Consider the following 19,998-nt stretch of genomic DNA (forward strand, 5'->3'; position numbering starts at 1 on the left):
TCTTCCCTCAAAACCCCCTATTCTCCATGACAGAACTACACTCAGTCACAGGAGCAGCTGGGCTGACATTCAGGGCTCCTCCAAGACCTGATTAAACTAATATGACAACAGCAGAAGCCACTGGTAGTCCAAGACTGTGACCTCCAGAAAGCAGAGACTATATGAGTAACAAAAATGATGAAAAGAACAACTGGTACAGCCTTTTAAGATGGAAAACAATGTGAGTGTCAAATGCTTGAAACCACTGCAAACTTTTTTTTTTTTTACTTTTACATGTAATTATTAAGCTTGAGAAGCTAAAGTTTGTGCTCCCTATGACAGCAGGAATGCCTTTCATGGTATTTCAAGCAATCTGTTAAGGTTAAAGTAATCTTTAGTTTCTATAAAAGATTCACAGACAAAGTAAAGACCAAGAAAAGGAAACCACCAGGTTACACCATGTCAGTAATAAAGGGCTCAGCAAATATTTTTTGAGACAAACACAACTGAAGCTTAGCTTAATTGTCCCAGAGAACATCTGTTAGAGTGTTTTCATAATAGCCTTGAGATGTGGCAGCTGATTACCTAGAAGTCAAACAACTTATAATAATTGCTTGGAGAGCTGAAAGAAGACTGCTGATACGTACTGTGCAATTTTCCACATAGATAATCTCACATTTAGTGCAATGCAAGTGTGACAAACTTCAAGCAGAATTATTTAAAGAGTAAACCCCCAAATACATACAGACATCACACTAATTCTTCATTATTTCTGAGATTCTCTAGATGCACATTTAATTCTAATTCAGTTTTGGCTTATGTATTTCTGACATATAAGAAGGTTCTTGAAGGTTCTCCTACTACACATTTACAATGAACTAATGGTAAGTTTGGTGAAGTTCTTACTCTGGTTGTTGCAATGCACCTCACAGGTGATCTATACTCTTCTTCCATTTTGGTCAGAGCTATGATGGTTTCAGCAATAGCATTCTTTGTCACACGTGACCAAGCTTCTGACAGATGACCCTGTTAAAGATGAAACTCAATTTACTACAGCTTTTATTAAGAGCAAGTGAAATTGTAATTAGAACTGCTACAAAACATTAGGTTAGTGTCTTCTCACGTTAGAACAGAAAAAGAGGAAATTGGGGATGATTGATAAATAATTCTGTGAAAACACCTAATTTATCTTGGAAGGGACCTTCAAGATCCTCTAATTCCAACCCCTTGCCATGGGTAGGACACTTTCCACAAGACCAGGTTCTTCAAAGCCCCATCCAACCTGGCCTTGATTTTCCAGAGAGAACTGGTAAAAATTAGCCCTCAAACACTGAGGTGACTGAGGTTCTCTTGGAGCAACTACTGGAATAATTAACTTGGAATAGGTAGAGGGCATATGACTGAACAATGGGAAGTCCTTTTCCTGAAGCGTTCCCCACCCTTTCTGGAGAAATAAAGATGCAGAGCTGGAGCACAGATAAGTGACTGTGACCAGCAGCACACAGATCACAGTGGGTTCCTAGAAAAATTAGCTTCACATGACTAGCTCAGCCTCCTGAATAGACTCCATAGTTCCTGTATTAGAAAGAAATAAAGAGGAGTACACAGCAAACATCAGAGCCACAGCATACTTTCCAGTCTTTAACATTCTGAGCCTATGGCACTGACTCATACTCTCAAGTTTCTGATTCAGAGGCTGTTGCATCCTTCAATTCTTATTGTCATCTCTAAACTCCTAAACTTCATGCTGAAGGTGACACATAACTGAGATTCACTGGACTCTAAAAAGGAAGCTATAGTGACTAACTCAGATACAGGTACCTACACATTGCAAATGGTAAAAATGATATTGAAAGGAATCACATTTGTAACTCTCATGAAGAGGATAGTTACACTGATGCCACCCTGCTGATAATTAGCAGCTCTAAAAAACTTAGAAAAAAAACTTTTCCAACACAGACTTTAATTGCAACTCTTATCAATTATGAGATTCTAAAATCTTGTAGTCAGAATCAACACAGAGAACTCCCATCCAGCTTCAGCAACCTTGAGAAGGAACCTCCTTAATCCAAGCACAGTGGATGGTTTAGAAAATAGGACTTCCATTCAAAGATACTGAAAAACCTTTCAAAGGGTATTTACAGAGCAAAATCTGGGTCATTTAGAACATCTCACTGAAATAGGTGCAGAATTAAGGAAAACAAAAACAATCTCCTAAATAAATTCCTTTCCCAGAAATATACAGAATCTTTTTTTTCTTTTGCCAATATTATTTCTGGGAAATAGCTGATTCACTTTTCTTAAATTTTTCTGCCAAAAAATTGTCTGAAGCAGAACTATGGAAAATTTAATCCCAGATTAATAACTAATAAGTAACTATAAGTGTAGATTTCAGTGACTGGAAAAAGTCAATCTCAAACAGAAAATCCATACAGGAAGTCTACACACAGTTACATGAAAACAATGCTGTTAATTTTACTTCACAGATAAGTTTTACTTTTGAAGTTCTGAGTGCTCAAGATTTAAAAATTAAACTTTAAAATTAATAATATTAGAAAATGACCTGCAATTATTGTTTATCTTTTAAATTTCTAGTATGAGTAACTTTTTAAAAAACTTATTTCAAAACTGGATTTCTGTTTATCATAAGCAGAACTCAGTTGCTACTGCTTTTAACCCTAGACTCTATCCAGAAAACTGTATGGGTCTTTTTTCTTGAGACCAATTAACATCGGCTCAATCTGATACTAACTGTAACAGAATTTATGAAAAAATGTATTTTTCAGGATCAGAAATATCTGAATACCATCCACATTTAAAGAATAGAAACTCACTGCTGCCATGTCTTTAATGAGCTTAATGATGATCTCTGAAATCTGGGTAGGTGTTGACCCCTTCATCCACCAATGACTTTCACCTCGCCGAATATAGCTGCAAAGGATAAATGGTAATAGATGAAATAAACTCAAATACTTAGTATTTGTCAAAATCCAGCACAAAGAAATAGTGTACTCAGCATACAGCAGGTTGTAGTAGTTTGTTACATATTTTGAAACAAACCTGGAATTGAAGATCATTGGAAGTGTGACTGTAGTAACTCCTTTGCCTGCAGTAGTGCCAGCTGTCCCTGTGATAGTAGTTCCTTTGGCTTTTAGCTGTACAGTGAGAGCTTTGGCAATACATCCCAAAAACATGTCCAAGATACCTAGTTTGTTCCAATCTCCTTTTTCTGTTGAGTGAATTATATCACTTATATCTGCTGGTGGAAGAGACTTCACCCCTATAATACTTGCCAGGCGACTGGGGGTTACCTCGGGCAAAACACGCCTCAGTAATGATGTTACCTGGAGAAAAAAACCAGAACACCACAGTTCTTACCAGCTGGAGTTTTCAAGCAAAATCACATGAAGTCCTTCTTCACAATTTATTTCAGTCAGAAGGACTCAATCTAATTGCTGTACTTAATTACTCCTGTAAGAAATTCTGCAATATTTCTATATAATGACAAAGCATTTATTAATATAAGCAGCAAGACAAGGCAAAGAGTCTAAACCTGATCTCACTCAATACTTAGTCTCCACATGCTAACAAAATTGTGTTTGGTACTGGACTTAGGATAAGAGTGATACACGTTTGTACAACTTTGGTTTGCTTGCACAGTACCCACTTCACATGCATTATTGAGATGTCAGAAACTATGGTAGGACTGTTAGAGACACTTTGGACTTCTGGAAACAAAGTACTTGCCTGAGGTACTGAGAATTATACTACCCTTTTCCAATGCCTTTGTTTTCTCTTTTGATAGCCTAACTGGAATTTTTTTTGCTGTGTTAGCTCTGGACCCAACAAGAATTGTCTTGAAACCTTACCAACTGGTGAAGCTGGGCTTAAAATTGCACGTATCACGCAAAGTTTGGTCCAAATCAGCATGAAAGCTGATGAAAGTTTAAGGACTTAATATTTCATATGTAATTTTGCAAGCCCTCAATGTTCTCTTGAAAAACCATTACATATCTGCAATGTATCACAACAAGCAGGTACTACTAAGTACCTGCCTCCAGGCAAGATGAGATGTGAGATTTTAACAGATCAAAAACAGTAGAAGGAAGAATGAAGAGTATGAGACAAAAACTTCTGCAACAGAAACTCAAAATCCACCTGAAGAAGGCACAGCACCTAGCAACAAAATAGTGCATTAAATGTACTAATGCAAATATGTTATATGTTTATATATCATTAGCATTATTAAACATACATAATTATATGTGTTTATATAGTATGTGCATGTAACTATATATACACTCAGTCTAACAATCAAATTCAGAAAGAAACAGATATTAAAACTCATGTTGAGGATACCAAGAGTAGAAAGGAGCTGGCTAGTTCCACACTACTACACTTAGAGCCTGAGTGTCGTAGTGTGACACAGACACTAAGGACTCATAACAGACTCTAGATTCTGGTAATTAAGAACTTCTCATCTTGCCTACACAGGCTACATGGGCATTATATACACATCCCAGGAAATACTGAAAAATCACTGTGCTGTTCATCTGACAGACATTTCTACCATGTAATCATTAGCAAAAACAAGGACCCTAAAACTTGGCACTTCAATTCCCAAAAGAAATCCTGTATTTTTTCCAAGCACGTGATTTCAGTACTCCGAAGCCACTTTTCCAGCAATACCAAGGCACTGGAGGAGCGGTCAGCACTGACCTGCCTCTGCACCCTGGGAGAAGCCGTGTGCAGCAGGGAGAAGAGGTCCTGGAGCAGCGTGAGCTGCTGGGCCAGGTACTGGCGGCCCACGTTGGAGCCGCTGAGCGCCAGCACCATGGAGAGCAGCTCGAAGCAGTAGGCGTCCGAGGCGGCGTCCTCGTCACTGGGCTGCGAGTTGGCGTTCTCCTTGCTGGAGATGGCGTGCTCCCACTCCTCGCGCACGCGCGTCGCCTCCATGCGAATGGCCTGCACGATGTGCGCGCACACCTGCCACACACAAGCCAAACGCACGGCAGCTCTTAAAAACTTCTAGCAAGTGCAAAATGTTGTGGTTTAGGTAGCTGCACAAGTATGGCTAAAATAGGAATCTGTTGAATTTGGTCTGTACTTAAATGACTTTTTAGCATAAATTCAAATGAAGAATAAAATGCTGAATTTGCTCATCTATGTTATGGAAAATTAAATCAAAATTATTTCTAATTTTGTTTCAGATCCTGCCCTTTAATTTACTTTTTATATTGAATCCAGGCCAAAAAAAACCACTCCACATAAAATCCCTAAGAAATACATTTACTCAACTTACACAAATAAAACGTATTTATTAAAATAGTCTCTTGTTCAGTTTAATAATAAGAAAGCTTAAGAAATATTTAGAAACAATAGCATGGTAAAGAGCATTTTTAGGAGACTACAATGTTTGCTAAGATGAGTGACAGAAGAGTAGATTCTGCTTAACTTACTAAACTAAAAAATTTCAAAATAAAACAACAGCTCTATTATTGTACAAATAGTCATAGCAATATTCACTGAAATTGAGCTTATTTATTAAAAGATACCAATATTTAATCTTCAAATAATTTCAAAAGGAACAAACCTGTTTCTGCAAATTTGTCAGTTTGCTCCGGCTGAATATGATCCCTACCATGTGCTCCTTCAGGTCTGCATCTGATGTTGCCTTCATAAAAAGCATGTTTAATATTAGATCAAAAGTTTCAAGAACACTTTGTCACTACTGTAGCAATTAACATGGTATGTATCAACAAACTGTGTTTTATGAGTCAGCAGCTTTTTTTACAGAAGATATATAGCCAAGATCAATTTAACTATGCTTAATAAATACCTCATCTATATATTAACTTTCTCTTTGTGAGAGGAATTTAGGCATCAAATGAAATAATAGGCAAAACAAGTGGAGTGTAGTTTCTTCATACTTTTTCTCTACATATTAACAGAGCCTCTCTTGAAGCAAAAGATAATGGCCAGGACTTTCGGGCTGACCATTACTACAGGTGTTAAGTACTTCTGTAATTGTACCCATTATTTGCATCACCATTACTATGGTGTTTCCATTAAATGCAATATCCCTCAGTTATAATTTATTTAAAAAAAACACACTATGGTTTAGTATTAAAAATACACTATGATATTTTAAAAATAAGCAATTGTGACATTTTACTTCTGTTTTGTTCTAAAAATTATACTGCATAAGAAACAGAACAAATACTGAAAAGCATCCTGGATATTTTTTTTCAGCAAAGTATTATTGATAGAATACAAATAAATACATTGTGTACTTTTTCTTCTCCTTCTGGGGATGACAACAGTGCTTTTTCTTCTTGTTCTGGGGTTGGCTCAGCATCTCCAGAGATGAGTTTCCCAAATACCTGGAAGAAAGACAATTATGTGTCTCAATGAATCTCAAAGATAAACTAGTGCAAATGTCACATTTTCCATTAAAACATAAAGCACTTAAAACCTACAATTCACAGTAACTTTCACTGTATAACATCATGAAAATCTCACCTGGGATGTTATAAGTCGGAATACTCGCAGTGTCTCAGATTCACAGTTCCTTTGTTGAGCCACACTTGCAGAAATCTGGCCTGCTATTTTAATGCTTTCACCATCCTTCCATCCAAGAATTTTTACTTGTCGAACTCTTAGTGTGTTCTCTGGACCCTTCAATTCGATTTTGATGATGTGATTATCACCCCCAGGAAGCTCACTTGTTACCCAGCCAATATGTCTTGAATCCAAGTCTACCTATTAAAGAGGAATATAAAGTTGGAAACTGACATTACATCAAACAAAAAAGTCACCTATCATATATGTATCACTGTAACAAATACTGTGCTTGTAATGAAAATCTCATCCTGAGCAGTAAGACCTATGTTTAATGATAAAAATATTCAACCTCTTGAGTTCAGATTAAAAAGTGATATATAGCAATTTCAGTTTTATCTGTAAAGCTGATTAGAAATAGTGGCCTTCCTACCTCTTTTATTCTCAAAGCAACAGTTCCTATATTTAAAAAAAACCTCTTAAAACTAGTATTGGGTCACTACTTTTATGAAAAAAAGAAAAAAAACACAGCTTCTATAATTTAATTGAAAATATAACACACAATTATAATTTCATACATTACTTATCTCTATTTACACAAAGCCCTGCCAAAGAAATTGTTACTCTGTGGAAGTTAGTATTTGCTACCCTTACACCAAGACATGCAGCACTTAAATGTAAAAAAGGGGAGATGAACTGCATCTGATTAATTGTATTTAAAAATAAGTACTGTTTAAAAAAAACCCAACATAAAAAATGCTATATGAAATCATATTGATATAGCATCATATAAATAATGCTATACAAAATCATATATTTCATATGAAACTGCAGTGCCACTACTGGAAACCAAGCACTGATAGGGTGCTGTGCCTCACATCACTACTCAGAGAAACCCAAGCCCTGAGCCAAGTGAGCCCTCTCTCCTATCCATGGGCTCATTTATAATCAAACTAATATTTGTTTTTGCCCATTTCTACATTAATTCTCAGAGTCTGCATTGAACTGTGCTGCAGCAGACAAGGCTAACTTATTTTTCTGATACCATGAGACAAGATACAGTATGTGGGTGTACTGGAAGGTAAAAAGCTGTTGGAAAAGTGTCAGAGCAAAGAGGAAGCAAAGCTGAATCAGTCCCTGCCTGTGTTCTGGGAATGTTTTTGGGAAACCTTCTCCAGCTGAAAGGATAAGTTACCATATTTTAGTAATTAAAACTAAATTAATCTAAGGAACACTTGACATAAGGCTGTTCTATTTCAGTAGAAGGGTAAGAGCTTGATTAATAGTCAGTACACATAACTGAATTCTGTCATTAATAATACAGTATTTTCCAAGGCTTATTATTATGTCTGATATTTGCTAAGTAATTTATCTACCGTAAGAAATGGAAACTATTTGCTCAGAAAAATCTCTGGTATGTGCACAAAAAATGGCAGCAATTTTTCTATGTCAACTGTTAAAATGTTTACCTGCTTTATTCTGCAGAGATCTTCTACTGCCTTGCCAGTTAGGAAGGTCATGGAGGTCACTTTGTTCTGCAACAAACAAGCAAAATAAGAATGAAACACTTCAACTGAGACACTTCTGACTACTTCTTCTGTACTAAGAGAGTACATATATTAAGAGAAAAAATACTTCATTACAAAAAAACCCCCATGATCAAAAGCAAGGACAAAGAAATCCAAAACACAGCTCTCTAATACAATCTGCTCTTTGTATTGAAATCTGTAGTTGAAATACAGATATATATGCAACATTACTGTACAGAGCAATAAAAAAGGATGTAGAAGGTCTAGAAAATTTGGATTTTATGACAGCTCCTTATTTCAATGCTTCTGCAGAAACCATGAGCAAGAAAAGTAATTTAAAAGAATTAAATGATCGAAAATGCATCTGAAATAGAACATGCCACTAAGAAGTAAGTTTCCCAGTTTCAATTTTATGTAACTGTAAATTCAGACAGACTGGTCTGATCATAACAGCTCTTGCTTTCTAAATCACAGGACTTAGAAACTTCACTTTGAAATGTTAACTTCTGCATTAGAATTAAGAACTGACAAAGAAAACAGCACTTCTTCATTGATAAATACATACAGCTTGGATTATGCACCTTCAATGAGAGACACTTTTATTTTCCTCTTACCCCAAGATCTCTGGAATTGTCCACATGAACGCAAACATAACGTGCATTGATTCCTTTTACACAGTTGATTGTGATGTTTTTAGTTTTGTTTTTGTCCTCATCTCCTGACTCCCAGAATGTTTCTGTAGACCCATCTGTTAAACTACCAATCATGGCAGGTCGGCTTGATGTCTTAATGTCAACAATGCTGGTTAGGTCTTTCAGACAGACTACTATACACAGCTCCTGTGAAAACAAATGGCAAGTTTTAAAGTACTTGAGAGTAAGCCCAAATACATGGGCATGATTTACAATTTTTAAAACCACACAGACATTTCTGTTTTGATGAAATGCGCTCTCCAAGAAATTTGTCCTTCATTGATTCAAATTATTTAGTTCTTTAAGCCAAAGGAAACATTAATAGCTAAGAGCTGAATACATTATTAGCAAATGCCTAAATATATTACTAAATGGAAGAAAGCAGTTTAAAAATATTAAACAGAACTATTAATTCATCCTCCTCAGAACAACAGAAGAAAAAAGATGTAATAGCAAAGAACTGAAAGCACACAATATTAGAAAAGTTAACCAACTCATGACATTCCCCAAAAACTTTACTTGTAAACAAGCACTTCTCCAAAATTTAGGTCTGAGTGATATACAGGCTAAGGGTCAATATTTGAACCTCTAAAGCTGAGAGCAGGGACAAGATCCCAATTTGAGATATGTCCAAGAAAATATGACACTGCAATAAAGAACCTTTTAATTTAAAGAAAATCACCATGGGAAATACAGACTGTTCACAAATGTTCTCTGCTTCTGAGCCAGAGCTGTGATACTTGCCTGATTCATGACTTCAAAACCAGACTGAACGCTGATACTAAAACTCTCTTCACTATCTCCATCATCAGATTTAGACAAAATATTGTTGATATGATGAAAAACGTTGCTCTGGTGCAGGAACTGGTGATCAGATTGTTTGAATTTAAGACTCCAGCACCTGAAAACACATTTAGTTGTCTTTGAAATTTTGAATGTTGGCAAAAGACATCACTTACCCATGAAACTATTAATCACATTCTTGCTTCTCGAGGTACTTTCTATAAACATTTAACTTCAAATTTTGCAGGATCTCTAGTGTTTCTAGTGCACCGTTTTGAGGAAAGCACGAATAGACTTTTCTTAGAATTGTAATACTAAATGCAACCATTATTACTCATTTTTTGTCTTTGAGACAAATACACAGAAAAAGTCTCAAAGTTTAAAGATACTATCCAGGTGACAGATTTCTGAGCAAAGGGCACTAAAAAGCCATGCACATACACACAGATCCTTCCATATTATTCTGTTACAGGTTTTCTTTATCACAGTGGACACTGTACAGAATCTAGAAGAAAGTACATAACTCTGTACAAAGTTTTTTATACTATTATTTATATGTATAAACACTTAAGTGTCTATGTATCTCCTTCCTAGTGGTAAGGAGAGATGTGCTCCTTCTTGCACAAAGTTTTCAAGCATCTTATTTACATTGCAAAATCTTTTAACCTGTAATTCTACAACATTCCCAGCCTTTTCAAGAACTTTCTTGATTTGTGCTTACCTTAAGGCCATTTGCTGTAATGCACTACCACTGGGAAGAGACATCATAAGATCAGAGATTGTCTGCAGAAGGCGATGGAAAGTGTGGGGTAAGGGGTGAGCAGCTTCCCCAGCAATCACTATATCTGACAGAGGGTGTTCACACACTCGTGTGTCTTTTTCCTACAGGGCAAAGCAATCTGGGTATTATTCACAGACTTTCTGAGACAAAAGGTTCAGTAAACAAAAACATTTCTGCTGTTTGCTTTAAGAGTAACTGCAACAATCTTACAATCAACGTGAACTAGACGCAGTTCCTGTCAGAGACTTTTTGGAGTAAGTTACACACAAGCCTCAAACAGGGAATTTGGGAGGTGTGCTGTATACTGCCACATATTTCTCATGATTTAAAGACGTGAAACATTATATGGCAATAATTTGAAAACAAAGAAACAAACCAGAAAAAAAAAAAACACATCCCAGCAGCTGAAAGCAACTTTATCTGAGCAGCAAAATCCACCTATAGCAAACCTGATCACTAAGCTGATGTTATCAGTTGCTGCATTTCATTAGAGCTGTGAAAATAATAATTCTTAGTTAAGGTGTGTCAGTATCAGAAAAGCACTGTACCAGGTTACACTGCTGAAAAGACTAATTTCAGAACAACTAATTTCACAACCAGATTAGATTTGAAGTGATAGAGATTATCCTGACTTATTGACAACGCTAGCATGATTTTTTTTGATCTATTCATTGTAGACATGATAATGTTTTAAATCAGAGCTAAGTCTAGAATAGGTCGTATCTAGATACCTTTTGTAAGTATGGGATGTAAGACTAACATTTTGCAGGCTACATTTTCAGAACTATAGATTTTTCTTAAATCACTGAATTAAGTATACCTACTGTACATAATATTACTTATTTATATACATACACGTACACAGCAATACATAAATTGTCTATGCTTTTTGTAACTAACTATGGACTTAGAACACGGAAAGACATAGTAAACCAAACCACAAAGTGGTTCTAAAAATATTTTAGAACTTCTCTCTCACTGCAGGGCAAAGAAGGAATAAAAAGCAATTTTTTTTTTTTTAAATTTAGCAATGTGCTTGTGCTTTTTTTGCTTTCTCATTTCCCAAGAATACTAGAAAATGCTGCTTTAGAAGACCTCGTGATTGATCAGCACATAGAAAGTGATGATTCAGAGGAAAAGCTAATCTATGTCTACAAAATGAATTCAACTACAGTTTAAGATTTTGTTTCACAGAGGGAGGATTAAGGAATTTTGTTTTTCACATGGAAGTATTTCTAATTTGCCTACAAAATCAGCAGAACCTCACTTACTTGTTCTGCATTTTCTTTATTTGATTTATTTTCTTCATCCTCTTCTTCTTCAGGCTCTACAGGTGCAGGAGTCAGGGAAGCCACAAAATGCCATAAGATATCATGAAGAGAAGTTGTTTGAATGACATTACAAAGAAGCCAGTTGAAGGCCTAAAACAAATTACATACAAGGAGTTACCAACTGGTTAAGCAAACCTGCAGTAAAACTATTTCCTAAACCATTTATTGAAGGAGGTGATGATGATTTGGACAGGCAAATAATAATGCAAAAGTCTTCAAAGTAAGACATTATTGCTCTGTAGCTAAAGTAGTTTATTTAAATGACAACTATAGTACAGCCAACAGAGCATAATCTTAAAAAAAAAATATATTCCAAGGCAGAATTTACAACCACATTATTTCAATCATCCAAGAGCCATCAGTACATGAATACCTCCATGGCAAAGACTCTGCAAGCAGATTTCCGTAAGGCTTGTTTCATCGCTATTTCAAGTCCTTCCAGATCATGATGCTGGATTACAAATGCCAATACTGGCCACTGGAAATTTCTCTCTCCTTTGGAAAGAGAGCTGTGGGCGGAGATTAACCGAGAAAGTTCAGGAGATGGATGTCTCAGGAGAGAGGACCCCACTTCTATTTAAAAGCATAAAAATATGCATACATTAGATTCCTTGTGCATTTCAATTTCATAGCCACAGTAAAAATGAAAAGCAATAAAGCACTTTTAGAAATGATTTTTTTTTCCTGAGAGAAAACCACATTAAAAAAGCAATATGGAAAAATGATGTTTCAACTGAGAAAGAAAATACCACCTTCACTTTTAAATCAGGCACAGAAGATTCACTACAAATTTTAGAATTACAGTAAATCTTAATCCAAGTTTAGGCTAATTCTGTGCCGATTACCAAACACCTGTTTACTATTATTTTATTACTAAAAAGTCACTACATGTATTTATAAAAAATATATTTTTCTACAGTTTCCGAGAAGAATTGCAAATCCTTGAATCATTTTTCCCTGCTTCTGATGTCTGTGCTCTTACCTGCATCTCCACTGTTGACTCGTCTCCTGGGGATTGCTTTTACACGTGCTGGCAGAATTGAGTGCTGTTTGTCATATTCTGATGCAACAACTGAATATGATCTTTGAAAGACTGTGCGCTTTGCAAGGTCTGTGTCTGTGATTGGACTGGTTTCCAAACTACGAAGAAATCAGTGAAGTAACACACTCATTAGCAAATATACACAGTGTATCTGAATTATACACCGATAATTAATAAAGATACATGCATTTCATAATCATAATGTTACTACTGCATGAAACTTTGTCTTATGTACCTAAGAACTGTTTAAGTGCTGGAAAAGAAGGAGCACATATTAGAATTACACATGGTGAAAAAGCATGCAAGTGCTTTATAAACAAATGTAATGATGAACATGATGAGTTCCAAGAATTTAGGTATTTCTTTTAGAGAAATACAAACATTCAGATCATGCCTAATTTGAAGTTTCAGACCAAACTTCTCCTGAGAATGCATGTGAAAACATCTATGAAGTGAATTTTTAATAGCAAGCCAACTGAAATTAAGAACTTTATGTGAAGTAATAATTTCTAACATCATTAGCCTTAAAGTCAAATTTGAATTGCTACGGCTATACCTCTGACATGTTTTACTCCTTACCTTCAGTGGACTTCTTACAGTCTGCAGAAGGACTCCCAGCTTATGCTGTGCCTACAGGCCTCAGGAGACCATGGTGTCCACAGTTTTAATAAAGGAATATACCAATACGATGCACTCTTAAGGAGTTTTGTTAGAAAAGTTCTATTTCTGAAAAGACTACATTATAGATTGTAGTATTCCAATAAACTAATTGTGCAGTCAGTATGAAATACAACAGATTGAAATAAAAACAGATTAAAAGCAAATTTTCTCTTCATTACATCCTCACTATAATATGAGGAATCACTGACATCTGAGAACACTGAGCATCTAAGTAGATTCTGAACTATTATTAATAGTAAGAGCCATTTTTCCCCTGGTGAAACAAAAATTTTTATACCTTCTTGAATTAGATCACAGTAACATTACATGACAAGGAAGTGGCTTAACTTGACAGAAACCATCAAGCACTCTTGGTCCTAGACAGCACTGTCATTTCTTCTGTGACATTTTTATGTCCCACAGAACAAAGCAGCAGCATTTGCTTTGAAAAGTGTAAGGCAATGAAATTTCCTCCTGTTCAAGCTTCCCTTCAGAATGAAATCCTGAAAGAACAACAGCTACTTCCTTTCAAAAAGCCTGCACTCAATCAGTTGTGGAAAAGAACAGATATAGAGTCAAAAAAACCTGATACATTTTCAAAGAGTTTGCAACAGTTACAGTCCTTGGATTATTGATCTTTAGATCACTTCTTCAGTTCTGCAGATTCTTGAGAATTTTTCTCTATGGGGAAATAAGCAGGGCTGAAGTAGAGGCTATGGATAAATTTCCCTGTATGCTAAGAGTCCTCTTATCAACTGAACAAATTTTTTTTGTATTTGGGTTGTAAACCCAGGATCTTTCTAGAGCAAAGTAATTGAAGTACAGTAAAAAGTTTCCGTTCTAATTTGTATATTCCTTGCATATTTACATATTCAAACATACTTCACTGCTAACACTTGAAAACACATCTGATATGCTATAATCCACTGAAAATTTCCTAACTACAACTTCATAGGCTTTTGGCTTTTATGCTGCCATTTCAGAAACTGATCTGATACTTTAGCTTCTTAACTGCAGAAATGTATTCCTTTTTTTAAATTTGTGTTATGTTACTGCTTTAACATTTGTATGCAGCACCTAGAATTACAAGGAAGTACCTTGGGGGCATAGATTTCATGTTACTCTCTGGCTCTTCAAAGACATTCGGGCTTGCGTCAGGCGTAACAGAGATGTACGGCGCAGGTACTGAAGTTGACCGCAAGTATCTCATCTCATCCTGGAACAGGTTGTCATCCTGGTACCCAACAAAATTTTCATGATGATGCCTACACCAAATGAGATTTTAAAATCAGAATCAGGATTAAAAACTGCTGAAACACACACACACAGATTACTTTCTGATACACTTTATTGGCCAATGCTAGTCATTTACTCTTCACCTATTAATGCTTTTAAGCTGGTAATGACTTAAAAGTATTAATGGAAGATAGAGTGGCATTCCCAACCAAGAGGTACTGGGGGGATCACCTTTTTCTATCTTTTAGTATTTTCATCAGGTATTTCCAGAATGTATCTTAGGTGCAAAAGTCTACCCAACATAAGCATGAGACACTACAGTGAAATTTACTAGAATTTACAAGAAAGCCCAAGTCTTCTGGTTTCCTTTTTATTATTTTTAACAGTGAAGAGAAAAAAGTAGCACATATGTCTGCTACTAACACACTAAGTTAAACTATTTGGGAAATTCCAAATTCTTTGGACAGATACGGAACTGTTATAAAATATTTAGCATCTGAAAACTACTTAGGGCGTATTTGACGCTAGGAGAAAATACAATCTAAAAGATTGAACAGGATCATGGATCAAAACAGATAGAAAAAACATCATGAAGAACTAGGAAAATGTCTTTTGCTATGTAAGCTTTGGTTTAGTTTACACACGCATTTTTATCCGATACTCTGCACAGATGAGTGTTAAAATCAATATTCATACATGTCCTTTAATTACCTTGCTAATGTCTGTAGATAGAGACATGGCATCTTAATGGGAAAGTCTTCAGAAATTCCTTCTTTTAGACTGGGAAGTTGAGATTGGAATGCTTTTGCAGGGTTATAGCAGAGGATACTGGGCTCAGCAGCACTACTCAGCGACAGTAAATACAGTGCATTGGCTTTAATCACTTGATGAGCTTCCATAGTTGGCAAGGCACGAGGTGTCTTAACTTGCATTGGTTTTCTCCTAGATTGTTTAATCTAGACAGATTTAAATAAGGCATAATTAATTCCACCACAGGAAAACCTGATGACCTATCTCATAATAGAGCTGCTGAATTCTACCTGTTGTAAAATGCCTCCTATGACGAAACACATTTCTATTACTTTCCTACCTTTGCAAACATTTAATAGTTTGATAGCTCTGACACTGGTCTCAAGATTAATTTTGTGTGCAAATAGTTTCAAAAAATTTAGATTAAAAATAAGTTAAATTAGCATCATTAACATCAACATATTTGCATACTTTGAGCAAGATTTTGAAACTAGTCCTTGAAGACCACTACAAGAAAAACACCTTTTGTACTATTCCCATTAAAAACTCCTCTAATGGCATCTTGTATGCAAAGATCTGGATTATTAGGATCATTAAAAAAACTTCAAACATGAAGTTAAAACAGCCCTCATTTTAGCAAACAAATAAAACCATTCAAAATTAAATAAACTGACAGATGCTAACAAAACTATTACATTCAATCCTGTGGTTATACAGGGATAAAAAATAAAATTACTTTACCAATTTGAGCACACTATCATCTGAAGGAAAGAAAACCTGTCAGAAGCCAGTGACGTTTCTCTTCTATTATCTTAAACCTAACAATGAGGATAAGAGGCTATTCCCAAATTATGAAGTTCCAAATTTATTAAAATAGCCCTTCTTTTCAAGTTGTGAACACAGCACTACTAAGCAGACAGAAAGTTAAACACAAGAGCGGAAAATACCTTCTCTCTTGCTGCTGCTTGCTTTTCACGGAGGTACTTTTCTCTGCACCGATCGCACACCAGATACCACGTGCTCCCTCCGATGCCACCATCGCCACAATTGCCAGCCCATCCTCCACAGAAGTGCCCAATGCTGTTGTACCCTTGGCCACCGGCATAGCGGCCACAGCCTACATGGGGCAAAGGTGAGAACAACTGATTCCAAATGCAGGATTCTTACTCTATTATTTATTGCTCTAAAAGAGGGATGAAGAGGGGAGAAAGGAAGGTGCTTGTCTTTTCCCAGCCTGATTTTCTACTTTTCTGTGTGTCTGAATTGGTTACAAAACAAGGTTCTTGTCTGTTCTTGTCCATGTATCTCACCACTATCTAAAGAATTCAAATGTCGTTTTCAAGTTTTATAAAGTTTTTTTTATAAAGTTTTTTTTTTTTATAAAGTTTTCAAGTTTTATAAAAAACTTATCCAAAGCATGAACAGATCCCCATTTAGACAGCTAAGTTATAGTTAAGGTGAGTATTGTAAGTTAGCCAACAATATCTGTAATTTAACAAACACAAAAATCTTGCTTCCTAGCTAACAAAACTTAAGGAGGAATGGAGGGTATTCTTTTGCTGATTAGAGTTTCTCAGAAAGATTCAGGACTTTAACTTTGCACACACAGCGCTAAAAAAAAAGTAGAGAACAACAAGTACATAAAAATATTAAGTCATTGATACCCAGTACTGACACAGCAGACAGAAGTTTCCTACTCTTGACAGTAGAGCAGTTAACAGAAAACTTCTGTCAATGTAGAAACTCTAACTGACCAATCTCATTTTTTATTTCAGCACAGCTTCAAATCCTGAAGTGTAAAACACAGCATGTTTCTGAAGAGCTACTGAAAAGTCAGAGCATTATTTTGACCTTGTTTCAAACAACTTAGAAACTTAAGATCCCTAACTACTTAAAATTATACACAAAGATGTGCAACTCATCTGTACACAAGTATAATTTTTAATTTAGTGTATATAACAGAAAGCATAGCCTGACATTTTCCTAACAGCAACTAACACCAAAGCATGTGTGTGAAATATACTTTATGGATGGACATGGGAATTAAAAATATGGAGTCTTACCTGGATGAGCTTGTCTCATGTGGTAAGTCACTGGATATGGATGGGATTCTCCACACAACTCACAGATGGTATCTTTTTCTGGTCCTCCCACTGCAAGCTGGGCCATCTCACCAAAAAGATTTCCCCTTGGCCTAGCTTCAACTTTTTCTTTTTTCTTTTTCTCCTTTTTGGCTTTCTTGTTATCTTTGTCACTTTCCTTCTTCTTTAAGACTGCACAAGAACCAGGACTTGGAAAAATCATGTTTTGGGAAGCTGCTTTAATAGTTGCTAAAGAAATATCTTCCCAGAAAGCTACTAAGTGCTGCAGTGTTAATGGAAGAGGAGACTTGGATTTCATTGTGTGATGACTGGACGTTTCAAAGGAGGTAGTTTCATTTTTTCCATCCTCACACTTTTCATGCAGAGGCGGTTCTTTTAACATTGAGAGGACTTTGTTTTTATTGATGCTACCCATTTTAGATATATCTGGTCCGTGAGGTGAGATGTTGAACATGTTAAGAGCAGATGATATTTCCAATGAATGTCTATTTTTCAACTTGGTTTCTTTTTCCTCTGCAGGTTGTTGAGTAAGACTGCTTCGTATAGGTGCATGCTCTTTGGACAGTTCAGGATTAAACTTCAAGAAAGATGAGCATGCCATGGCATCATGAACTATTCCTTCATGCCAAAGAAATGCGGCAAATACGGCTCGAGCACATTCTGCAACAGAAGGTGACATTGCTTGCTTGGCAGGCTCTATGGGCTTTGATCCATCTCCTTTGAAAAGGAAGTTCGATTTTTCCTTTTTGGGTCTTGTGTGCCTGCCAGCACATTTACGGCTCACTTTTGGAGATGCTCTCATGTCTTGCTCATCCTTCAGTGGTGCTTTTCCAATGCTGAAATGAACTTTATTAGAACCATCGTCCAGACTTCTGAATTCGGTGTTGTCTTCACAGGTGGTATCTGTAATGCTGTCAGTCTTTAAAGTACTCGAAGTACAGACTTCAACTACCTCACTGTGAAGATTTTCTTGTACGACATGAGGGGAAGGAGCTCTATTTTCAGTTTCTGGTGCAGATTTTCCATCTTTTGTAGTAATTTTTGGTTTGGGTGAAGTGGACCTCCCCCTTAAGGGTTCTGTTAGCGGCACTTTCTTTTTGCGAAGAGTGTCTGGATCTAACGTGTAAGAATCTGATTTGGAGCGTTCTCGAGGAGGATCAAGCTTTGTTTTTACAGGGGATGAAGCTTTCTGAGGTAGAGTTGTTTTGTCATTGGGTGACGAGGATCGTGGAGAACTAGCACCAGATCTAATGCCTGTAAGTGTCTTTGTCTTTGGAGAAGTTGACCGGGTTCCTGGCCCTGGAGATTCAGCTCTCAGGCCAGGAGTTGTTCTTCCATCAGTTTTTAGTGTTTGCAGAGTGTTATGATTTGGTGACAAAGACCTGCTGTGTGAGTCTGAGCGCAACTTTGCGGCATCTGATTTCAGCATCAGGCATTCACTGGCTGATAAGCCGTCGGTATTTCTGGGCTTCTTCTGCTCGGCAGTGGCTCGGTTCATTCGCACGTCAAGCTTGGGTGACCTGCAGTCAGCTCTGTGCTTGGATGCCATGTCTGATTTTCCTGCTGGAGAAATTGGTCTAGCAGCTCCTGTGAAATTCATTCGGTCACCTGCATAATGTTTCATAATTGAATTGTTACATGCTGACAGTGACACCCTCAATAGTACAAAACAAAGACTGAAGACCTGAACACAAGATAAATATCCAACACATGCTTCTGTTCACATCAAAATGAAAGGAAACATGAAGGGATCTTTTTCACCCTAGAATACTTTTGATATGTTTCTTTTCCCAAAGATACACAGAAACAAGTGTTAGGAAGTTTTTACAAAGAAAACACTACTAGGGAGGTTATCAAAAGGCACAGCTCACTCTTTCTACAAAATACACAATTTACATCCTTAGGTGAAATTCCAGAGTTAACTAAGTTTACCACAGCTGCAACAGAAACCAGGGACTATTTATCTGCTATCTCAATGTGTGACAGGCTGACCGCATCAGGAGACTTGAACAGAGCTCAAATGTATTGCCAGATTTATTTTCTTCAATGCTCAAAAGCCAGGAATTGTAGGAAATAAACACTTAATAAGGCAAATTGGACAAGAGGCTTTCAAATATGCTCAAAATGACTCAAATGGATAATCTATGGAATCTACTTTTTCAAATCCAAAATCTACCCCATGTTCAGCTATAAAAACACTTAAACCCCTCCAAAACAAGAAACCCACTTTTTTCAACCACTAAGTTAAACGGCCAGCTCTGGTCAATGATGTCCTCCTATTTCAATGCACTAATTTATTGTTCCTATGCACATTGACTTTGTACATACATTAATCTACAGAGCTGTAAGACTACAAGAGCTACAAGAACTACAGGCAGCTTAGTACAGGTACATACAAAACAAGTATATGCAAAAAGTAGCTTATGAAGGCAATCTGCTTCTGATACCTCTGTGAACCAAGTCTGTCTTGTAGAATTATACTCTGAAAATTAATCCAAGCAATATGGAAATTATTGGCAAGCAATGCAGCAGTTAATACAGCTGTCTCTCCA

General features: G+C 36.4%; 1 protein-coding gene across 1 annotated transcript in view; it reads right to left on the reverse strand.

Moving 5' to 3' along the window:
* The window catches only part of MYCBP2 (MYC binding protein 2), a 175,269-nt gene that overhangs the window by 11,349 nt on the left and 143,922 nt on the right, over positions 1–19,998 (reverse strand). The window contains exons 56-73 of the mRNA XM_059466971.1: positions 17,408–19,054; positions 16,292–16,461; positions 15,306–15,550; positions 14,456–14,623; positions 12,639–12,796; positions 12,030–12,229; positions 11,597–11,746; positions 10,266–10,426; positions 9,506–9,662; positions 8,684–8,908; positions 8,010–8,075; positions 6,502–6,741; positions 6,264–6,362; positions 5,573–5,653; positions 4,699–4,965; positions 3,040–3,323; positions 2,814–2,910; positions 886–1,005 (exon numbers count right to left, since the gene is read on the reverse strand). Coding sequence (XP_059322954.1) covers positions 886–1,005; positions 2,814–2,910; positions 3,040–3,323; positions 4,699–4,965; positions 5,573–5,653; positions 6,264–6,362; positions 6,502–6,741; positions 8,010–8,075; positions 8,684–8,908; positions 9,506–9,662; positions 10,266–10,426; positions 11,597–11,746; positions 12,030–12,229; positions 12,639–12,796; positions 14,456–14,623; positions 15,306–15,550; positions 16,292–16,461; positions 17,408–19,054 — 4,535 coding nt within the window. The remainder of the gene's footprint in view (positions 1–885; positions 1,006–2,813; positions 2,911–3,039; positions 3,324–4,698; positions 4,966–5,572; positions 5,654–6,263; positions 6,363–6,501; positions 6,742–8,009; positions 8,076–8,683; positions 8,909–9,505; positions 9,663–10,265; positions 10,427–11,596; positions 11,747–12,029; positions 12,230–12,638; positions 12,797–14,455; positions 14,624–15,305; positions 15,551–16,291; positions 16,462–17,407; positions 19,055–19,998) is intronic.

This window comes from Ammospiza nelsoni, chromosome 2 (genome assembly GCF_027579445.1).
Source record: "Ammospiza nelsoni isolate bAmmNel1 chromosome 2, bAmmNel1.pri, whole genome shotgun sequence".
NCBI classification, from domain to species: Eukaryota; Metazoa; Chordata; class Aves; order Passeriformes; family Passerellidae; genus Ammospiza; species Ammospiza nelsoni.